The sequence below is a fragment of the Salminus brasiliensis genome, chromosome 12 (genome assembly GCF_030463535.1).
Source record: "Salminus brasiliensis chromosome 12, fSalBra1.hap2, whole genome shotgun sequence".
In the NCBI taxonomy this organism is placed as follows: Eukaryota; Metazoa; Chordata; class Actinopteri; order Characiformes; family Bryconidae; genus Salminus; species Salminus brasiliensis.
The window spans coordinates 27,286,081-27,308,660 of NC_132889.1; the positions used below are offsets into that span (position 1 = coordinate 27,286,081).

General features: G+C 41.5%; 2 protein-coding genes across 2 annotated transcripts; one reads left to right on the forward strand and one right to left on the reverse strand.

Annotated features, from left to right (window-relative positions):
* Positions 1-9,008: 9,008 nt before the first annotated feature.
* LOC140574563 (kelch-like protein 24) lies at positions 9,009-18,367 on the forward strand. The gene is made up of 11 exons (XM_072694422.1): positions 9,009-9,095; positions 10,700-10,986; positions 13,138-13,464; positions 13,639-13,782; positions 15,058-15,244; positions 15,448-15,594; positions 15,854-15,982; positions 16,257-16,433; positions 16,543-16,689; positions 16,768-16,933; positions 17,181-18,367. The coding sequence occupies exons 2-11, from the start codon at positions 10,717-10,719 to the stop codon at positions 17,350-17,352; spliced, it is 1,866 nt and encodes a 621-aa protein (XP_072550523.1). The 5' UTR covers positions 9,009-9,095; positions 10,700-10,716; the 3' UTR covers positions 17,353-18,367.
* A 101-nt stretch (positions 18,368-18,468) lies between these two features.
* On the reverse strand, positions 18,469-20,159 carry snu13a (SNU13 homolog, small nuclear ribonucleoprotein a (U4/U6.U5)). Its single transcript, XM_072694425.1, has 3 exons — positions 19,954-20,159; positions 19,139-19,259; positions 18,469-19,029 (listed from the first exon to the last, which is right to left on the reverse strand). The coding sequence occupies exons 1-3, from the start codon at positions 19,954-19,956 to the stop codon at positions 18,767-18,769; spliced, it is 387 nt and encodes a 128-aa protein (XP_072550526.1). The 5' UTR covers positions 19,957-20,159; the 3' UTR covers positions 18,469-18,766.
* Between the last annotated feature and the right edge of the window lie 2,421 nt (positions 20,160-22,580).

Sequence of the window (22,580 nt, forward strand, 5' to 3'; positions counted from 1 at the left end):
TTATTCATGCTATAACTGAGTGCTTTTGTGAATGTATTTGTCATATGCACTTTCAAATAAATACATAATGTCTTTTTCTCACAGTTTTTTTAAAGGACTATGACTGTTATTGTACACTACAAGGACTTCCATGCAACTTATATTATGTATATTACGTTTCAGACAGAAAATGTGACAGAATTAAAGTTTATTTGCTTCTTGGTAAGGCTTGGCACAAGTCTAGATGATTTTGCACAAGATTATTTTGAATTCCTTCTCAAATAGACAACTTCATATATTCAGATGTTATGTTGTGATAGGGTTAATCTGAGATTTGCAGCTTGCAGAAGCTCAAAGACTAATCATGCAGAAGGATCCCTTTTGTTCACAGACAAAAGCAACACTGTTGGCTTCCAAAAGAGACAACAAACTCATACCATTTGTGCTGTTCCAACTGTGCACACACATTCACTTCTTCTCATACTAGTGTGGATTGTCAGTTCTGGTCACAGAAGAGCACACAGACTAAACATTCTGCAAAAATTCTGCCTAAAATAAGAAGGTGGTGCAGCACATCAGCTGCAGATGATATTAAGATAGCAAATGATTAAAACCTCAGATAATTAGTTTGGTTTGCTCTTGATTGTTGTAGTGAGTGAATCAATTAGAACTGAGTGATTCTACTGTTAAATAAAAATAAAAGTGAAATTCTAGCAAGTATTCTAGCGAGTTCAGTCTTCAACAATCCTAAAATGTAATCCCAGGAACTATAGGTAGCTCTTGCCACAGCTGATGTCAAAGCACATACATCTACCATCAGACAGCTTGATTTTCATGGAAGATTTGCAAAGAGGAAACCCTTGTTAAGCACACAGAAGTTGTTTGGCTAAACTGCTTTTTACTGCATTTCAATCGGCACACCCATAAGCAGCTGGTAAACCAACCGACACATATTAAAGCAGCTGACAAACCAACCAGCGTGTCCAAACCAACCAGTTGGCACACCAGCCAGCAATCCCCTCGATACTTGCCTGAATGGCTGACACACCAACCGGCACATCTTAAGGCAGCCGGCACACAAACCAGCACATCTTACAGCAGCCGGCACACCAACCAACACATCTTACAGCAGCCGGCATACCACCCAACACATCTTACAGCAGCCGGCACACCACCCAACACATCTTACAGCAGCCGGCACACCAACCAACACATCTTACAGCAGCCAGCACACCAACCAACACATCTTACAGCAGCCGGCACACCAACAGGCACATCCTACAACAGCCGGCACACCAACAGGCACATCCTACAGCAGCCGGCACACCAACTAACACATCTTAAAGTGGACGACACACCACCCAGCACGTGTAAAAGCAGCCAGCACACCATCCGGCATATCTTAAAGCAACCAGCACACCACCTGGCACATCTTACAGCAACTGGCACACCTTAATCAAAGCAGCTGGAATACCAACTGGCAAATCCTAAAGCAGCCGGCACACCAACCAGAACATTTTAAACCAGCCAGCTTGACCACTAGTATAAACACTATGGTGAATGTAATGTATCCCTCTGCTGGCTTCAGTGGGGAGCTCATGCACAGGTAATGTGCGCCAGTGTGCAAGGGTTAAACTCCGCCCTTCACCTGAGGCTAATCTCTAGTACACAGGTGTTGTTCATGATTGGACTGATTAGGACTCCTCTTAAGCACCTCGGTTTTGGGTGCTGTTTGTTCCTCTACCAATTGCTGGTGTGTTTATGGAGCATTGTTGGTTAGTTTGGTTTTGACCTGCTGCATTGTTCTCTTCTCTGGATTATGGATTTGCCTGACTGTTTCCTGACCTCTGCCTGTTCTGATGAGTATTGCTATAGCCCTAATAAAGTTTCTCTGCCTCAACCCATGTGTTACCATGAAAACAATCTTGTTAAAGTAGATTTCTAAATAGAGAGAGATCTCTCTCTCTCTCTGTGTGTGTGTGTGTGTGTGTGTGTGTGTGTGTGTGTGTGTGTGTGTGTGTGTGTGTGTGTGTGTGTGTGTGTCCGTCCAAGTGATACAATTGTTTTTCTCTCTTCTCTCAGAGATCCAGTTCCTCTTCATTTGTTACTGTATGAGGTAGATACTGTAACAGTTAACCAACTAAATTGGACCTGCTACTGTGTTCTGGACTAATTACACTGCAGTTTTAAGGATTGACTTGAAACCAATTTGTTCAACTTTATAGATAAGGGCAATGAAACATGTTAACAACCTACTAGTTAGCAAGGAGTTTGGGTTTTTTTTTTTTTTTTTTTCTTTTTTTTTTTTTTTTTTTTTCTAATCTTATTTAAACAGTTATGGAATAATAGTACTTTTATAAGGTACAGCATGTAGGGACTGGCCAAAAAGATAATTAGTTTTTTAGAAATGAAGTTAATTTATGTGCTTTACATTTCTTAAAATACTTGTGAAATAAGTAATACATGATACATGGCATGTAAAGACAACCTCATCAGCAAATTCAGGAAGCATTGCACTGCAACTGGAAGTAAATATATAAATAAAAGTAAATATTTGTTAATGACAATATTTTGATTTTACTATTACAGTGCTAGTCCTTTGATTCAATCATTAAATATCAATGTAGTTATGCTGGTTTACCAGAAAGCCAGTGTTCAAAACACAACAAATGGTTAATGCTGGTCAGGTACTGGGTTGATGCTAGAATCCTAACATATGCTGTTATTTGTTGGTGACCAGCCATGCTGCTCCATACAGATTTTCCTGTTGGCAGGAATTCAGGAACATAGGGGGGAGTGGGTGTGGGTTGTAAAATCTGACACATCAAATCCCAGTACTGGAATGGCAGGATCAATGATATAGTTTTTGATCTAAACTGAACACAACAGGGTTTCAGATCAAAAAATAAATAAGACAATATCAGAAATTATTCCTTGATGTTTGCGTCTAGACAACTTAAAACGTTTGAAAATGAGGAAAAATATCAAGACTTGACCCAAACGTGTTTCTGATCGCCCAGGAGTGCCCTGTTAGATTGACTGTTTAAACAGTTAATGACTCAATGTGTAATCTTAGTCTGAGCTCTGGGTTTGCCCTTTGAAGACTGCATTTGTTGATGAAGATGAACCAACAGAGAACACAGAGCTGTTTAAGAGAAGAGTAAGGCCGTTCACTCCTGAGAAAAGAGGGGAAATTAATCAGCGCTTTGGTGGGCAGTGTTGGACAGAGACAGTGCAATGATCTGCACAGTCCTGAAAAAGAAAGCTACTGGTGAACCAACAACCAGACATGGAACAAGGTCGGCCAAGGAACACAGCAGAAGTCGATGACCTTAACGATGCGAGCACCCCCAGAAAGATCGTTAAGGCACAAAACGAGCCACAAATAGATGATTTAACAGGTGCCTACATTTCTCATATCCAACACTGTTGGCTCTCCACCGTTGCCGTATTTCCTGTTTTGATGTAATGAGAATCTGGCAGTTCTTTTTTTTCATTGTCCATTTCAACAGCTTCGTGATTAATATACCAATATAAATTCCCCAAATGATTTGAAATACATTATTTTACACTGATGGCCTTTTAAAGCTTGAAATGCATGAAACACACCACAAACATGAATATGCACAAAACACACTCTTAAAAACGTGCCAGAATCTCAGAACTAGATTATTACACTGGGCACTTAAATGTCTAAATGTGTTAAACGTCTTGAAACATGGCACGACTTGTTTGTATCAACCCCTGAAAACGCACCACACGCGTAATTACGCACGAAATGCGTAAATGCGCACCACTTGCGTAAAAAGGCACAACATGCATTTGCACAAAACACTCTTAAAAACGCACCAGAAGCCAACAGAACCGGGCAAAGCTTAAACAGCCCGGAGAGTGCTAAGACTAAAAATATAACAATCAGGAGTACACTGTAATAATCTGAGCAGTGGCTCTGAACCCTGTCACACTGGACAGTTAATAGATAATAGAAGGCTCCCAACCTTACTGACACACGAGCTGTTTATAGACACATTAATTGTATTCAGGGCGCGTCATGAGCGCACCGTTAAGAGTATCAGCACTAAAAATGGCTAATAAGACTTTTAACCAGAGAGTTTGGCTGTAGCGTTTCGGTGAGTGTTTATTAAAGTGTTTGGTTTAGTGCAGTTCAGCTCAGTGCCTAAATTCCTCACATCCAAACACTATCTCCAGTGTTGCCGTCTTTCCTGTTTTGATAGAGAATCTGGCAGTTGTTCTTTACATTGTCAGTTTCAATGGCTTTGTGATGAATGGGCCAATAGAAACTGCACCAAAATGACTTGTAATTGTAAAATGAATTTACATTGATGTTAATGGACGAATAGAAATTATTCGAATAAAATCCCTTTACACTGACGTCCACTGAAAGCTATTTTTTCCCCATTTTCTAGAAAGGTTTTTTTTTTTATTGGTGAGACTCTCGTTGGTAGTGCTGCGTGTTGGTGGTAAAGCATGTATAATAAGCACAAAATCCATGAAAATGCACAAGAAGGCTAAATAAGCACAAAATGCATATAACACCCCAAAAGCATTTATATGCACAAAACACTCTTAAAAACGCGCCAGAATCTAAGAAGTAGATTATTACACTATTTACGTCTACAGGTGTTAAACATCCGGAAATATGGCAGGGCTTGGTTGTACCCTTAACAACGCACCACGCGCGGAAATACGCACCGTACGCGTAAATACGCACGAAATGCGTAAATGAGCACCACACGCGTAAATACGCACGAAATGCGTAAATGCGCACCACACGCGTAAATACGCACGAAATGCGTAAATGCGCACCACACGCGTAAATACGCACGAAATGCGTAATTACGCACCGTACGCGTAAATACGCACGAAATGCGTAATTACGCACCGTACGCGTAAAGTTGTTCTTTACATTGTCAGTTTCAACGGCTTTATAATAGAGGCCCATAGAAATATCTCAAAATTACTTGGAATCAAATCCATTTACATTGATGTGCATGAAAGCTACGATTGTTTTTCTTTTTCCATAAACTTTGCCCTTGTTTTGTGACTGTGACAATATGAACCATAATATGAATTATAACAAAGTGAAATATATGCACTCGGTTTAATTTACAGTTCATTTTGGGTTTAATGTCTGTAGACAACACAGACGTGTAGGAACTGTTTGTTTATATGTGAGTGTATAAATAGTAAAAAACCTATTTTGAGGACAAATTAATCAAATTACGTGTTAAATTAATCATTAAAATGGTCGGGATAGAAAGAGTTAGCAAGTGTGCTGGTCTGTATAGAAAGTGTTGGCGGGTGTGCTGGTCTGTATAGAAAGTGTTAGCGGGTGTGCTGGTCGGTATAGAAAGTGTTAGCGGGTGTGCTGGTCTGTATAGAAAGTGTAAAACCGAATCTAGGATTGATGTAAATGTCAAATGTATCAAATGTAATAAAATTTATTTGTATATCGCTTTTTATCTTAGTGCTATAGTGACAGTGGCAAGGAAAAACTCAGTATTTAGTGATTGCTCACTAGATCCATCCTCCTCTGGTCAGAACTATTTATAAATTACTAATCATTAATAAGTCACTGCACCCCTGCATAAGACTCAGATTATACTGCTCAGTTGTGCAATATAATCTTAATATTGTAATAAAATAATCATGATAATCATAATATAGTATAACTTAATATAATAATATTGATGTAAGAGTAGTTAGAGTAATAATGGTTCATTATTACTTTGAGATTGTACACTGCTAAGCCAGCTGCAAAATCACTAAAAATGTCTGAGTTTGGCCCTGGAGGCCTGTAAATATGAATGAATACATTCTTATATTTGTAACCAGATCGGTTAATGGAACGACTCTTAAAAGATGTGAAGATGTTGCAACGTTGGTGTGCTGACTGCTTCCAGTTATGCCGTAGGTTGCTATGCCAGATGGTGTACTGGGTTATTTTGGATGTCCCAGTAAGTGTGCCAACTGCTTCAAGATGTGCCTGATGGTGTGCCAACTGCTTGAGGACGGGCAGGTTGGTGTGTCGGATAGTGTGTCTGCTATTTTAGTGTGTGCCATTTGGTGTGCTCGCTGCTTCAAGATGTGCAGGATGGTGCGCTGGTTGAACTAAAATGTGCCATATGGTGTGTTGACTGCTTTAGGATGGCCATGTTTGTGTATTGGATGGTGTGCCAGGTGGCTTGTTTTGAGTGTGCCAGTTGGTGTGCTGGCTGCTTCAAGATGTGCCGGATGGTGTGCGACTGCTTTTGGATAGGCCTGGTTTGTGTGGTTTAAAGATTGACTGGTTTAAAGTGTGCCGGGTTGTTAGCTGATTGCTTTCGGATGAGTAGGTTGGTGCCGGATGGTGTTTCGACAGGGCAGACGTGCTGAAAGATTTGCCAGAGTGCCAGATGGATTGTCGGATTGTTTTGGATGGGCCATTAGTGTGGGGTGGTTTGCTGGATTAAGGTGGGCCAAAAGGGGTTGGAAGATGTGCCAAAAGGTTTGCTAAAAGGTGTGCTGGATGAACTACCTAAAGATGTGCCAGAAGGTGTGCCAGAGTGCTGAAAGAAGGCCAAAAAACAATTAAAAATGGTTTGCTAGCTGGCTTACATATAAAAAGGTGTGCCGGCTGGAGTGTTAAAATGTGTCCCGAAAAGTGATCGACTGCTTTTGGATGAGCACATGGCTGTGCTGAAAGGAGTGCCTAAAGTTACGCCAAAAGGTTTGCTGACAGGTGTGTGACAGAAGTTTTGATGGAAGGTGTTCTGTAAGGTGCGCCAACAATGTGAAAAAAGGTGTGCCAAAAGGTGTGCCGGATGGAGTGCTAAAAGGTGTGCCAAAAAGTGCTGACTGCATTTGAATGAACATGTTGCTGTGCCAAAGGGAGTTCCAAAAGTAATGCCAAAATGATTGCTAATACCAAAAAGTTGTGCCAGAAGGTGTGCCAAAAGGTGTGCCAAAGGTTTTAACAGAAGGTGTGCCGAAAGGTGTGCCGAAAGGTGTGCCGAAAGGTGTGCCAAAAGGTGTGCTGAAAGGTGTGCCAGATGTGTGCCAAAAGGTGTGCTGAAGGGAGTACCAAAAGCTGTGCCAGATTTGTGCCAAAATGTGTGCCGAAGGGAGTGCCAAAAGCTGTATCAGAAGGTGTGCTAAAAGGTGTGCGGGATGCAGTGCTGAAAGGTGTGCCGAAAAGTGTGCAGAAAGGTGTGCCAAAAAAGTGCTGACTGCATTTGGGTGAGCACAGTGCTGTGCTGAAGAGAATGGCAAAATTTCTGCCAAAACGTTTGCTGACAGTCGTGCTGAGAGGTGTACCAAAAGGTTTGCCAGAAGGTGTTCCGAAAGGTTTGCCAAAAGGCGTGCAGGATGTGTGCCAAAGGGTGTTCCAAAAGGTATGCCGAACAGGGTGCCAAAAGGGTTACCCAAAGGTGTGCCGAAGGGGCTGCCAAAAGCTGTGCCGGATGGAGTGCTAAAAGGTGTGCTGAAAAGTGCTGACTGCATTTGAATGAGCAAAACGGTTGCTAACAGTTGTGCCAGAAGGTGTCGGAAGGTGTGCCAAAAGGTGTGCCAAAAAAGTTTACCAGAAGGTGTTCCGAAAGGTTTGCCAAAAGGTGTGCAGGATGTGTGGCAAAAGGTGTGCCGAAAGGGAGTGCTAAAAGTTGTGCTGGATTTGTGCCAAAAGGTGCTGGCTGCTATTTGATGAGCAGTTTGGTGTTCCAAAAGATGTGCCAAACTGTATGCCAAAAGTTTTCCCCAATGGAGTGCCGGATGGATTGCCAGATTGTTTTGGATGAAACATATTTTGTGTCGGGTGTTTTGCTGACTGGTTCAACGTGTGCTGGGTTAAGTGCTGATTGATTCTGGATGAGCAGTTTGCTGTGCTAGAGGCCAGATATAGTGGAAGATGTGTGCCAAAAGGTGTGCCAACAGTTGTGCCAGAAGGTGTTCTGAAAAGTGTGCCTGAAGGTTTGCCAGAAGGTGTTCTGAAAGGTGTGGCAAAAGTTGTGCCGAAAGGTGTGCTGGATGGAGTGCTTAAAGGTGTGCCGTAAGGTTGTGCCGAAAGGTTTACTGGAGAGAGTGCCGGATAGATCCCTGGAGTGTTTTGAATTGATGTGCTGACAGCTTTAGGATATGGGCCATTTAGCGTGCCGGATGGATTGCTGACTGCTTTCAGATGGGCCAGTTGGTGCGCCAGCTGCTTTAAGATGTGCCGAATGTTGTGCAGACTGCTTTCGGGTGGGCCAATTGGTATGCCAGCCGCTTTAGGATGGGCTGGTTGGTGTGTTGGCTGCTTTTAGGCATGTCGGATGGTGTGAACCCTGCTTCAAGATGTGCCTGATGATCTCCCGGTTGGTTTCGGGACGGATGGACTGGTGTGAGATGCGCCGGACGGTGTGCCAACTGCTTCCGGATTGTTCGGTTGGTGTGCCGGCTGCTTTTAGGTGTGCCGAATATTGTGCCAACTGCTTTTGGATGTGCAAATTGGTGTACTGGATGGTGTGCCAGCTGGTTTGGCTGTGCCGGCAGTTTTAAGATTTGCAGGATGGTGAGCTGGCAGCTTTAAGATATGTCAAGTGATGTGCCTAATAATTTTGGATGTGCCGGATTGTGTGCTGACTTCTTTAGGATGTGTCAGCTAGTGTGCCCAGAACTTATGCTAACATATGCTGCATGGTGTGCCGGCTGCTTTAGTCTGTTCCTGATGATGTGCTGGCTCCTTTAGGATGAACCAGATGTGGCAGAAGTGCTGGCTGCTGTATGGTGTGCAGACTGAGGTTCCCACTGCACTGCAATGAACAGGTTGAAGTGCCCGCCCACATCCGGCAGCTGGCAGGTGTACACAATTCTCATAAAACTGCATACATACAAATAAAACGGCAATTAAATGGCAATTATTTACTTAAATTTACGTTTAATCAACAATCACAACAAAACTGAAGTATGTTGTGTACCTGCAGTTTGCAGAAGCCCTGGGTGTCGCTGTGGAGTCCTGTGTTCCTGCTCAGCTCTCCGTTCAGCCCCTGAAGAAGAGATGGCGTCACGACTCACAAACAGTTCGAGGTCGAGATATGAGGATTATGTTCTGTTTTGTTGAATAAAATGATGGTTTTCAGGTAAGACCATGTCATGCGGCCATGGCTGCTTTTCTCGCTGTGTTTTCGTGAGCTTCTCGTCGTCAACGCATGTAAATGGAGTGTTTCACGCGAGCATATACGCTTAAATGTGTCGGGTCAGCTGTATTAACAGTTCACGTTAACTCCCCCTGGACCTGCAGCTGAACGACAGACAGCCTTTTACATTTGTCCAGTTTATGAGCGAGTGTGTCCGTTTATTATATCTTTAATGTTCAGGGTATAATTTGTATTAATAACGTCAGGATAACTCGTCTCCCTCCGGCATTTCTGAGGCTAATGATTCAGTTCACCACGGTTTGTTTACGGTGCACGCCCATGGGCTGACATGTAGATAAGCTAGTGGGCATGGAGAGGAGATTCTAGTGCTGTGTTAAATGTTTTTTTTCTAAATTAAATATACATATTAATATTTAAACACGCTTACATCCACGTTAAGAATGGAATAAAACTGGTGAAAAAAATTAGTCATCCTGGCAAAAAAAAAAATAAAAAAAATAAATTATTCATATAATATGGTTCTGTGTAAAAATGCATGGTATTATTTATTTTGTAAAATATGTGTCTAGTGCCGCAAATCATATCACTATTGATAGATTACTCCTTAAAATAATCATTGATATATTCATATTTGACTATTTGAGATTTGTTGATAGAGGCTATGGCTACTGAACTAATATGCACCCATGTTATTAATTTTACTGCATTCATATTTTTTAATAAAACCCTGCTGAAATAAACATTACATTTTAGTAATGTTATACTAATCGAAGTAGATATCTACATACATAAATATTTGTACTTAATAAATGCTTTTGTATTTGCACCGGCAGATATCGAACATTTCCATGTAAGTGCATCCTTAGTTGTTGCTGTCTGCATAGGTTTGTCACAGTACCAAGTGTAGTGACAGCTGGACAAAACAGCCTGGCCAGCTCCACTGGTCAACCAGTATGACGAAAGCTTTACCAAACTGGTCAATCAGTATGAACAGCTTGATGACCAGCTTGATCAACTTGGCCATACTGATAGACCAGCTAGCCCATCAAACTCAGAGAATAACGTAACCAGCTGAACCAACTGGCTTACCCGTATAGGTTATGTTTTCAACTGAATGCCAATCCAATTGAATCACCTTGACCGTCAACTGCCGGCATAGACCTTCTGAAAGCAGCCACCAGCAGAAACAGGTGTTGAGCTGGATTTTTCAGCAGGATAGTACAATTCTCCATGAGTTATTATAGTGAAATTATAGATTATATTATAGCAGAAAATGAATAACGCTCACTATTGTCTTAACATGAAATGCGTTCCGGATTGAACATGGATACATGTGTTCAGTCCAACCAAGACAAATTAGTAGGAGCAATCTGATTTGCTTATAGACTAAAAATAAAGGATCCTAATTGGTTCTAGGTTCAGACCTACAGTTTTAGGACAAACCCAACAAATATGAAAACTTCTTTACACTTCTTTAAACCACTGGTCCAGACAGTGAACCTATATATCTGTTCATAATTATACCTTAATTGCCCTTTTGATGTGTTTCTTATGCATATGCAAAGAAGTCTGTTTTGTTGTTGCAGCCTGAAATAGTGTCAGAATGGAAATCATTGCTGTGAATATGCTGACTGCTTCACCTCCTACGGCCATGCTGCCCCCTTCCCCATGTTTGGAAGACCCTGTGCTGCCGCTGGGAAGTCTGGACAGTGAAGACTATGTGTTTGTAGAGCCCCGTCATCCCAACAAGGTGCTGGAAGGATTGAACAGTCTACGGCTTAACAACGCCTTCTGCGATGTTACTCTCTGCTGTGGAGGGCAGGAGTTTCCCTGTCACCGCATTGTGCTGGCCTCCTTCAGCTCCTACTTTCAGGTAAAGACGTGTCCCTGAATCAGGTGAAGGAAGTCACTTTTTTCATGTCAGTAGGCAAATTACATTATTAAACTTAACACTGTAAAATGTGTCCACATACATACATATGTTATCCCTTTATGCAGTACTGGGCCTTGGGATATAATAGTATAATAGCTTACAATATTGCCACCCTTTATGCTGATATGATTTAAACAATATACAGCAAATAAGATAAGAAAAGGGACATTAAATAAGAAAAAAAATAATCAGACTGAAAGGTTTAAAAACAGAAGCACCCGAGGAAACCCCACCACACTGTCAGTGTCAGCAGTTGCACTTTTCCGTAATGTGAACCTTTAACCAAGCCTGGGTAATTTTTTTTGTGAATTGCTCACGTTGGCCATTAAAATTTTCATTGAGGCTCTTTCTGTCATAAACCTGTTTTGCTTTGTAACTTATCATTTCCATGAGCTCTTACATTTACAAAAAAAATAGACTTAGTCCTGTGAAAGCTAGCCCAAATTCTGCTTTAGTGACTTCAGCTGGCACTAAAGTCTCCAAAAAGGCACCACTGTGGTTATTCTGTAAGTAACTGCCTAAACCAATAGCTGTAGAAAATGTGGGCGCTGTGGTTCCAGTCACATCCGTTTTATAGAAATGAACTTTTTTTTGCAACCTCTGTTAGTCTGTACAGTAGAGACCTGAGGCAGAGTCAGTCTTACCTATGTATTTGGTAGACCCACAAGATGCAGGTCCTGCCAACGACTGTTTTCTACTGTTGTTGGGTCTGGGAGATGGTCTCCTCCAGCCTAGAAGGCTGTCATTCACTTCTTTCCTAAGTGTAACCCTGCCTTCTTACAATACAGCAGAATAATGTTTTAAAAATTGATTCTGGGGGAAAGTAAAAACTGTGCCAATATTAGCACATGGAAAACAAACTGTTGGAATGAGACACTAGAGGTGGAAAGGCAGTTTAGGGGAGACAAATTAGATGTTTTAAATTTGCCATTTTGGAGACGTGGTTTTGGTACGACAGTGAGAATATGTTGTCATCTGACAAGAGTTTTTGTCCCCTGGCTTCAGTGTGACTAGAGTAGGAAAGATCTTACTGTTTCTCATCGGTGCCAGAAAAGTATGAGCTAAATTAGGCATCAGTTAGGCAATGTCCACACAGTGTGGTTAGGTTTCTCCTTCAGACATGTCAAGTCAAGCACCTAACTGTTCATACTAATGGCTTTAGTAAAAGTCTGTGCAGGGAGATGAACCCTTTTAGGGGGAGCAGGGAGCAGACTTTCGAGGTTTCCTGGTTCAGCGAGAGGGTGCATGGCACTTGCAGGCGGCTCCATAAGCAGTTGATGAGTCTGTCTGAAGGGCGAGCAGCAGGGACACCCAGTCAACATCAATCTTACACCAGCATCAAACAAGACAGGAGGGCGGTTTAGCTCGGCATAAAGAAACACAGAGCGTTAGATTCTGTTTAAGATGACTAGGCACGAAATGAAAGGTGCAGTCAGTCAGTCAGTCCAGTGCTCCTGGCTCGAGCCAGGGAGGACCTGAAGGAAGCACAGACATGAGGGCTCCCGGAGACATTATCATTGATTACTATAGGACAAGCATTGGTTTTCTTGTGTACTGTAACACGAGTTCCTAAAGTCGGAACCCTTTTATGTGTTACAGTGTGGAGATATAGAGGGAGGTATTTTTAAAAAGCCTTCCAAAGGTATGTGGGGGCTCCAGAGTGGGGCAGCTGTCAAAACAAAATGGGAGATTACAGGTTCATTTCATGGTGATGCGACAGAAATGAACCCAGAGAGCATAATTGGCCTCATTTTGTCTATAGCTCTATCTCTGCCCTAGTTACTTAGCATGTTGCTTGCCAGCACTGACGTCTGTTTGGTAATGTAATACAGCTGGCAGTTAGTGCTCTCCTCCAAGTGTGATCAGCTGTCCAATGATGTTGCAATGAAAGCAAGTGAAAGCCTGTTGTGGCTAGCCTAATGACTCAGAGGAAGCATACCCTCCCAGCACTGGTAGTGTCATGTCATCTGATGGGGAGTCCTATCTAGGGACCGGGATTTGAAAATGTAATTAAACATAATTTAATTAGGAGAAATTAGTAGAAAACTGTGTACAACTGTCGCTGTAGCCAGTTCTCCCCAACTCTCGCAGGCAATGTTTTCCACTGACCTGATGGAGTCGCGGCAAGAGCGGGTGGCCATCAATGGCGTGGAGCCGCAGATGATCGGCATGCTGGTCAGCTATGCCTATACGGCGGAGGTGGTTATCTCAAGGGCAAACGTACAGGCCCTGCTTGCTGCTGCCAACCTTTTGGATGTGATGGCTGTGCGAGAGGCGTGCTGCAGGTTCATGGAGCGACAGATGGACGAGATCAACTGCGTGGGCATTCACTGCTTCGCTGAGGCTCACTCGTGTAAGGAGCTGGAGCGCCGCAGCATGGAGTACATCCAGCAGCACTTTAGCACTGTCTGCCAGCAGGTGAGATCTAGTAGGAATGGAAAGATGTCATTTCTGTGTAGTCAAAGGTTACATATTTTTGTGTTGGTGACCTCACCGCTTATAGAAGATGGTTAATAGTGTTAAGAGATATAGCCAAAACAATATACCTGTCAAATATTTTATATGCTTAATTTTGATGTTTGACTCTTGCAGGAAGAGTTTCTCTCTCTGTGTGCTGATAAACTCACTGAGATCATCTCCAGTGACCACCTCAACGTGCCAAAGGAGGAGACAGTGTTCGAAGCAGCCATGCTGTGGTTGGAGAAGAGCACTGCACGCAGACAGAGCTTTGAAAAGGTGAGCAACGAATCGGGTCTCACTATGTCTGTGCATACTTGTCTCCAGTCATGATTATTTCTGGATTACTGGATTATATCCATTGAAGGTAATGTAGAGTTATTCTATATAAGATAAGGTGATGATGTTTGTCAGTAGGGAAGAGTTACGCGAGACATCCTTGTGCTGTGAAAGTGAATGTAGTGCAGATTAATGAGCATGGTCCAGACAGCTCAACTGGCTAGGAGGCTTGCCTGAGGCAGATCAGCTCAGCTGTCTCTCATTCTAAGTGAGGATATATGGGAGATATGTGGAGGATTACCATCGCAGTGCTTAGCATGAGGAACTTTACTTTCCAATTATAGGGCTATTGTTTATGTTCACAGTTGTACATGTGTAAGATTAAAATACTCTATAACACAATTGTGGATCTCCTGTCTCACAACAATCCAATTAATCCAATTAAATGATGAAACATTTGGTGCATTTGGCAAGTATTTATATATAATTATATACACACACACACTATATATATATAGTTTATATAAAGTATAAATAAAGTTTATAAAAAGTATAAATAATTAATATTTTTATAACTAGAATTTTTTTCTAATTTAGAGAGATTGAAAGTGGATTTGCGCTTTGACTCCCCTCCCTTAAGGAGAGACACAGAATTATTACTAAAAGTGAAAGGAACATGTGGTCTGTGGCGGCAGAGTGATATTACAGGAGGAATACGTAAATGACTCAGCAGCAGCAGGTTTTTAGAGCGTTATACTGATTTTCCAAAGTTACATAGAGCAATTAACAGCGTACTGAGCCCAGAGTAGCAACAACAGAGATTATTACATGGCAGTGGAGCATTAGAATGATTTTGAAACTGTTATTTTGAGGTAAAAATGCTACATAGTGTTGCTCTAAAGTACTGTTAGTTAAAATGATTGCTTTCTAACATCACGCCACAGGTATCATATTTCCACAGAGACAAACTGAAATTTCAAGTTTTCTATATTTTACTGTCCATTGCACAAATGTAACTAATTAACGGTTCATTTAAATTTGAAATATTGTTTATAATAAGCTGTAAAATCCATTAGTATCTTATTTTTCTTTTATAATGAATATTAAAGAATTGTTATAATGGAAACTTCATCTATTCTAACATTTAGATAAGTCCCTTTCCAGTCAACGCATCAGAATGCACTGATGCATATTTACACTCCTGACTCTTTAGTCTTTCTTCATGTTTCTGTTTCTGTTGAATAATGATATATGTTGTATGAATATGATGCAAAGGTGCTTGAACACATTCGGCTGCCCCTGATAAGCCCCTACTACATCCACGATGTGGTTGAATCGCTGGACGTAGTGAAGGAATCTCTGAAGTGCCAGAAACTGATCTCAGAAGCCAAGGACTACCTCCTGCTCCAGGACCGCAGAGGAGAACTCTACAGCCCCAGAGCACGGCCTCGCAGGGCCACAGGTACAGCATATACATCTTCACACATACAGACACAAATACAGGATACATATTTGTGCAAAATAGCTCAACCCACCATGTGAAACTGGTTGGGTAAAAACAAATACATTTGGGGCAGGTGTTATATGTCTGGATTGGCTTTGTGGTTTATGCCAGATCAGTGCAAGTGTTCAGCCCCAGGCTCAGTATGTGTTTATCTCTTATAGGCACAGCTGAAGTAATAGTGACAGTAGGAGGGGAGGATGATAAGGTCGTGCTGCGAAGTGTAGAGAGTTTTGACCCTTTAACCGGTCAGTGGAAAAGCCTGGCTTGTCTTCCATTTGCTGTGAGCAAGCATGGCCTAGTGGTGTCGGGTAAGTGTTCTTTATGTTCACATGATTCTGGCCACTTTAGTTGTATCTTGTTACTGTGTTTTACTCAATGTTGCAATGTTTACTTTTCTTTTTTAGCTCTCTAGCCTAGAGCTTAGAGCTTAGTTTCGTGATCAACCAGTACTAGCCTTTGTCATTAGGCTAAAAGTTTCCTGAAATTGTTTCTTTTTCTGAACTGCTGCTTCGTTTTCAAGCTTGTTGTTGTAAGTACTGTTAGTTGTCCTGATTTGTGTCTGAGCAGGTTCCATGTTGTATCTGGCTGGCGGAGAATTCCCAGATGGCTCAGCAAGCAGAGAGATGTGGCGCTATGACCCCTGTTTCGACTCCTGGTTAGAGATGGCCCCCATGAATGTGGCAAGATCTGAGTTAGGTGAGGTTTTGTTTACCCTGTTGTTGTTATTATTATTATTATTATTATTACTATTACTGTTATAGTGTCTTGTTATAATGTCTGGTTAGCTAGCTCAAGAGATGTTAGCTTTTAGTCTAGCATGAATATCTGCTGTATATCTGCCATGGTTACAAAGCTGGGTTTGCTTAGTGCTGCTTTCCGGTTTTACTTAATTAAGATTAAGATCAGTTCTTACGGCCATTGCACAGCAGTGGCAGCAATGGGTAGCTAACTGAGTTTGAACCCCCCACAGGTCTGGTGATGCTGGATGGGTATGTGTTTGCGGTAGGAGGCTGGGAAGGCCGCTCTCGTCTGGACTCTGTAGAGTGCTACAATCCTCACACTAATACCTGGCATTTTGTGGAGTCGGTCAAAATGGCGGTCACCAGTCCTGCTGTGGTTGCCCTGGATGGGCTACTTTACGTCACAGGTGGTGTATTCAGTTCACACTTGCCAGGTCTCTGCTTGTCTTTGTTTTTGTCTTTGGGCTGTAAAACAAAGGTGTAGTACATTGTACAGTATATACTCTCAAACTGTAGGAGGTGCTGTTTTGGAAGATGGTGATGGAACTGACCTAGCACAAGTCTACAACCCTAAGACTCGAATATGGACAGAGGTCGCCCCCATGCAGATCGCTCGCTCTGGGTCTGCAGCCTGCACCCTGAAGGGCAAGATCTATGTAATAGGTAAAAAGAAAACAGCAGCCTATGCATTTGCTTCCTATTTGTTTTTTCACTCATACATTATGTCCTTTTTCCGTCAAGGTGGCTGGCATGCCTCTACGGAAAATACAGACAAAGTGGAATGCTACGACCCGAAAAGCAACAAGTGGACCATGTGTGCTCCGATGAAGGAACGACGCTATCGACCCGGAGTGGCAGTTGTGGATGGGAAGATCTATGTGTTAGGAGGAGAAGAGGGCTGGGACAGGTTAGACATGTTGCCTTGTACCATAAAACCAAAAGGCTGTGGTTGCCCAATATAGTGACTGTTTGCCAGTATTTCTTAGTCTACAAGTATATTACAAGTCCCACATATAGCATTGGCCCATAACTGATCACCCAGTAAAGCATAAAATTTCAGTTCAGACCATTTAGATCAAATTTGCAGGAGTTCTCAGTCCTGCAGCGTGAACAAGGCCTAAATCTGAGCTATGTGAATACTTCTTATTCCTCAGGTACCATGACACCATCGAAAGGTACTGTGAAGAGACTGACAGCTGGGAAATCGTAGGCGAGATGCCCACCAGTCGTAGCTGGCTGAGCTGTGTATCGCTACAGCTAAGGAAAGACACTCACACCACCAGCCACCCCGGTGCTGCTTCCGAGACCGAGTTTCCTGTGGACTGAGGCCGTCAGGGTACCTTTGTGCATTAAAGCCTTGTGCTCTGTGTGCCTACCACACCCAGCAAACACTGCATCTGTGTGTGCCTAAGAGAAGGCCAGGAGATGTAGTTTTCAGTTTGCCGTATGGCTGTGGAAAAGGAACACGCTGACCCACTGACAGGTCTTAAGAAACTAGTTGTGTGGTAATCTGTCTCCTTGGTCCATGACCATGGATGGATAGAAATCAGTGGTTTTGTGTAAGGGTGTGTGTCTGTGTACCCTCAGTGTCCTGTACATCATCCCCCTGAATCTGTGAAAAAAAAGGCTATACAGGGTTCCTTGTGTTAGCGCTGAGCACCTCATGATTGTGGAATAACGATGTGGTTTTGACCTTAACAGTCACAAGTGGTGAAGTATTTTTGTAACCCGTTCTGAATGGTGTTTTTTGTATTTATTGGGTTTTTAATGTTACACATTGTACGGAAATAGGTTTTCTAGCTAGCACTCCCTCTTAAGACTATGTGATATGAATGCATCACATTGTATCGTTGGGGTCATGCAAAACCCTTGGATCTCAAAAAGGACAACTTTATAGGAGATGATTAAAACCTCACCTGAAGTGACTTTTAATGGAAGCATTTCTATTTATGAGGAAATTTTGGCACAACGTAAAGAAGTGCAAGATTCAAATTTCTCAAAACCACCAATAATCCAGATATGAGGTTTGTGGCAGAATGGAAATGAAACTATGTTCCAGGTTGTTTTGAAGCATTGCTGTTTTTACAATGTAACGAACAGCAAAATTAGAGATTGTGACTGCAGTGATATATAGCTGTATAGATCAGTCACGAGAAAGTATCAAATTGTGAATTTGTTTTCAAATCAGCAGCACTTTCCAAATGACAAATTACTTTTTCAATTTAAAAGTCTATATTGCTACTTGTTAATGAACATTACCTAAGTATTGAAAGTGGTCATATGTCTTTAAAATTTGTCAGTGATGTTTGGATCATTAAGTGTTATTAAAAAGTATCCAGGATTCCTGAATGTGTCAAAAGTTGATCTGGTTACACTCTTAAAGCGACCTCTCCAGATGAAGCTGAACTGGCACCACTGCATTTAAAATAAGCACACATGATGTAGGTAAGCATTTTGTTTATTACAATAATTGAAAAACAATTGATCAGAGCAGACAGGAATCCATGTGTATCACCATGTTGAATGTTCTATAAAAGTTAAAAAAAAAGGTTGTACAGTTCACTAAACCAAATGAATGACTCCAGCTGAGCACTAAAACAAAAAAACATCTAAATGCAAGAAGAGAAACACCCCCTTCTCGTGATTTCCAACTTAGGAATCAAACTAGCACAATTCTATACATTGTGTATATTTATAGTATTAGTAGTAATGGTGGACTGATTAGCTCCCAGAGCTTTAATCACACCAGCAGTCTTTCAATGGCCATCTGCACAGACTGTATCTGAGGCTTGAGCTGCGAGCCTTCCTTAATTGTGACCGAAGTGGCTATCACAGGCCGGGACACCCCGCACGCTCGGCCCAAGGCCTGCTTGGAGCGCACAAACACGTACGGGACGTTCTTGTCCTCGCACAGCAGAGGCAGATGAAGAATGATCTCCAGAGGCTCAGCATCTGCAGCCATCACTATGAACTCCGAGATTCCACGATTCAGAGTTTTGGTGGCTGAAAGAGAGAGAGAAGAGAAACCAATTAACTGATGCCATAAGTGCAATAATTAAAAATGACATCTTTTAGTGTTGGAAATGTATTTCCACTAGGTTCAGCTTCTTGCCTTCATTGGCTCCCTTTCTCAGTTGTTTGTAGTTGGCCGCTTGCTGCACCAAGTCCAGGATAGTTTTGGTCAAGGTAGCGTCAGCAAGAGGATATGCCTTTGGGTTGACTTCTGGTTCGGCCTGGAAGATAAATAAAGTGACATAAATAAATAAAAGCTTTGGAGAGCATGAGAGTGATGCCTGCAAAGTACAAAGCACTGCCCCCCTGCCCACCCCTCTCCCCAGAATTTTTTTTTTTATATATTGGCAATGTGAAATGTGTCCAGACAGGATTTCTAACTTGTGTGTTTAATACTTTATTTCTACTTTCATTTTGGGATTTTTACAGCTTTAAACACGTCTCTGTAAGTCCTGCTTTCTTGCTGCCACACCTGGTAGATGCAGGTAGCTACATGTAGACTTCTGGTGAAGCCTAGGACGATTTACCACAGCTTAAAACATACAAATCAGTTATAGAAGGAAAAAAATGTGGTAGCATTTCAGTTATTAATTTTAGATTTTAAACAACGATCTAATCAATCTATCTTACACACACAGTTACAGCCAATCGGACATGTTTGAACGTAGCGCATTTCGATGGTAGCTAACATTAACTAGCACTAGCTAACCACCTGTCCCACAAACAAAAAGAGGATCAGCGAATCAGTCAAACTAAACTAAATCCCGGACATATGACTCTTAAATTTACCCCCCAAAAAACTCGTAAAGTCGTGTGTTTGTAGTAGTGTGTCGTAAGTTTAGCGATCCTTCAACTAGCTAGGTGTTACCGGCAGCGGGGCAACGTGGGCTCCACATGCGGGAGAAAGTGACCCACCATTATTCCAGCAGAAGATCGGAAGATCAGGGATCGTGTGCACAAGCTGTCTGGTCGTCCTCTCGGCGTGTGCTTCACGGAGGACAGGTGATCTACTGCGATATACAGGCGGATAACAAGTTAAAAGAAAGTGTAAATCTTCTCTATCTGGCTAAACGTTGCAGCGACGAGCTCTGCGTGGTAACACTGAAGAGTTCCTCGGTGGTGTTTCCTCTGCCTGTAGCTACACCGGGGTTTAGTACGGCCGCTCCCTACCGGAGCTTCTTGGTATTGCAACCCTCCTTTCCCGTCTGCGTTCCCCTGATCTCCTAACCATGTGGATCCACATACCAGTCATTTCACTCATATATTTGTAGTGAAGCAATATTATACAGATCAGGCAATGAAGTTTCAGCCACGCATGTCATTTTCCCTTAAGGTTCACTAACGTTTGTCATAGAGAGCTCACTAGACAGATAGAGCCAGACGGTGTATATAACTGATATGTAAACTACCTTAGGCTTAAGATCTTCCATTGTGACCACTGCCCAGAAGTAGTACAAAATTTAGCCTCCACGTTTAACCCATCCATGGCAGTAAACACATGCACATATTGGAGAATAAGGACAGTGAGGGTGGGAGGCTCTCCACTTCCTGCTGGTCCAGGGTATCAAACCAGCAACCTTGTGGTCCCAGGCCACCCTGTATTCCACTAAAATTCTCCTGAGAGAGTCAGTGTGAATGGGCTGAACTGCTGTAGGCACTGAATTAGCCACTGTGGGCTCGTCATGTTGTCCAATTGTGCCCCTGATCTATCTGCTCTGCACGTGAGACAGCCTGATCTGGGTCTTCATCCACAATATGATTGTCCTGTATCAGCTGTCTGATCTTCATCTTGAGCAGCAGTGTGATATTACAGATGCACACAAGTAGGCAGGCACTGTGGGGGTCAGGAGGAACGTGCTTAGACACACACACACACACACACACAAATATATACACACACATAAACCCAGACAGTTTAACCAAGGCCTCACAGTGTGATGAATGCTTAAGGCTCTGCAAGACCCAGCGAGTGGCAGCACGTTTGACAGGAGGGTTCAGTGACGTTACGAAGGCTTTAGATATTATTCTAATCGACAGCAGATATAATATGGCATGCTATATTATGTATGCGCATACTAAATAATACATATTCTGTACATACTACACACTACAATAATATGGTATGCTACTTTCTACAGATATATACTAAAGCAGTAGAACACGAGAGGGAGGGTGGTCTCGTGAAATAAGAGCTGGGCTATGGTGAAGCAGACAAGAAGGCCGAGGGTGAGCCTCGTATTTCTTCACAGCCGTGAGTGTTCTTTTGCTTTTATACAATAGTTTGCAAAATAAATAAAGTATGCAAGAAGTAAAATTTACATTTAATATGTATTAAGGTTTGCATTTCCACCAAATGATGATCCCTTACAGAAACGAACTCCACTCACTGCACAGCCTTCTCCAGCTCCTTACACAGACCCACAAATTAAGCTCCGTTTCCCACTCACAGTTTTTTTCTTCTCCTTTTGTTGTTTGTTATCATGTTTTATTTGCTTTAATCCTTTTAGTTTTGTTTTATGTCATTCAAATTTTCCTTTGCATTACCTCTCGGATTAACCGTGTTCAACGGAGGGACACAGTATTTATGAAAAAAAGTGCTGTTAAGGCGAAATAGCAGCAAAGTTAGAACGCTTCTCAACCAATCAGCTGGCATTGCTGGATCTAACTGTTGCATAATGTGTAATACTGCATACTACATAATACATGCTACTTTTTATGGAGGCATACTACATAAAATGCATACTACGCTCTATGGAGGCATACTACTCACTACCTAATATAGCATACTAACTTCTATAGACGCATACTACTTCACGATACACACTATTTTATTCATACTACATATACTAAATATGTATATGTAATATATAATAGTATAATATATGTAATAAATAATAGTCACAATAATTACTTGTCGACTTATCGTACAATATCTGGATGTGAGCGCAACAATATCTGCTGACCTTGATAATGCCCATTGTGTTTCCTCAGCGAGCCATTATGTGAACTTTGTTTAAAAACATTTATTTTTTATTATTATTTTATTTTGTTTTATTTTTATATCCAATTTCTCATGTCTCAATATTCTGAATGATCAGAAGTCCATTGCTGTTTAAAAAAAATCCATAATTGTAATATTAAGCTATTTTACCATCATTATGACTTTCAAATTGCAATAAAATCAAATCAAATCAAATCAAATTTTATTTGTCACATACATAGTCATACACAGTATAACTTGCAGTGAAATGCTTTTTTGACAGTCTGCCCACATCAAGCTATACAATAAAAATCTACATTTAAACTTAACTAAACCTTAACTTAATGAAGTAAAGTGCAAAAGTGCAAAAGAAAAATAGAATAAAAATGAAGAAAATAAAAATAGAATAAGTTACATTTAAGTTAAAGAATAAAATATAAAAATATGAAAATATAGAAATAAGCAAAAAAAAAAAACAAAATACAAATATACAAATATATATACAGAGATGAAATAGTGCGTGTCTGTGTGTGTGTATATATATATATATATATATATATAT

Excerpts from the sequence above, each read along its gene's own strand:
- LOC140574563 (XM_072694422.1), top strand. The coding sequence starts at position 10,717 with ATGGAAATCATTGCTGTGAATATGCTGACTGCTTCACCTCCTACGGCC. Across the intron at positions 15,595-15,853 it reads GCATGGCCTAGTGGTGTCGG|GTTCCATGTTGTATCTGGCT; the intron begins GTAAGTGTTCTT and ends GTGTCTGAGCAG. Across the intron at positions 16,434-16,542 it reads TGGGCTACTTTACGTCACAG|GAGGTGCTGTTTTGGAAGAT; the intron begins GTGGTGTATTCA and ends CTCAAACTGTAG.
- snu13a (XM_072694425.1), bottom strand. Across the intron at positions 19,030-19,138 it reads GAGAAAGGGAGCCAATGAAG|CCACCAAAACTCTGAATCGT; the intron begins GCAAGAAGCTGA and ends TCTCTCTTTCAG.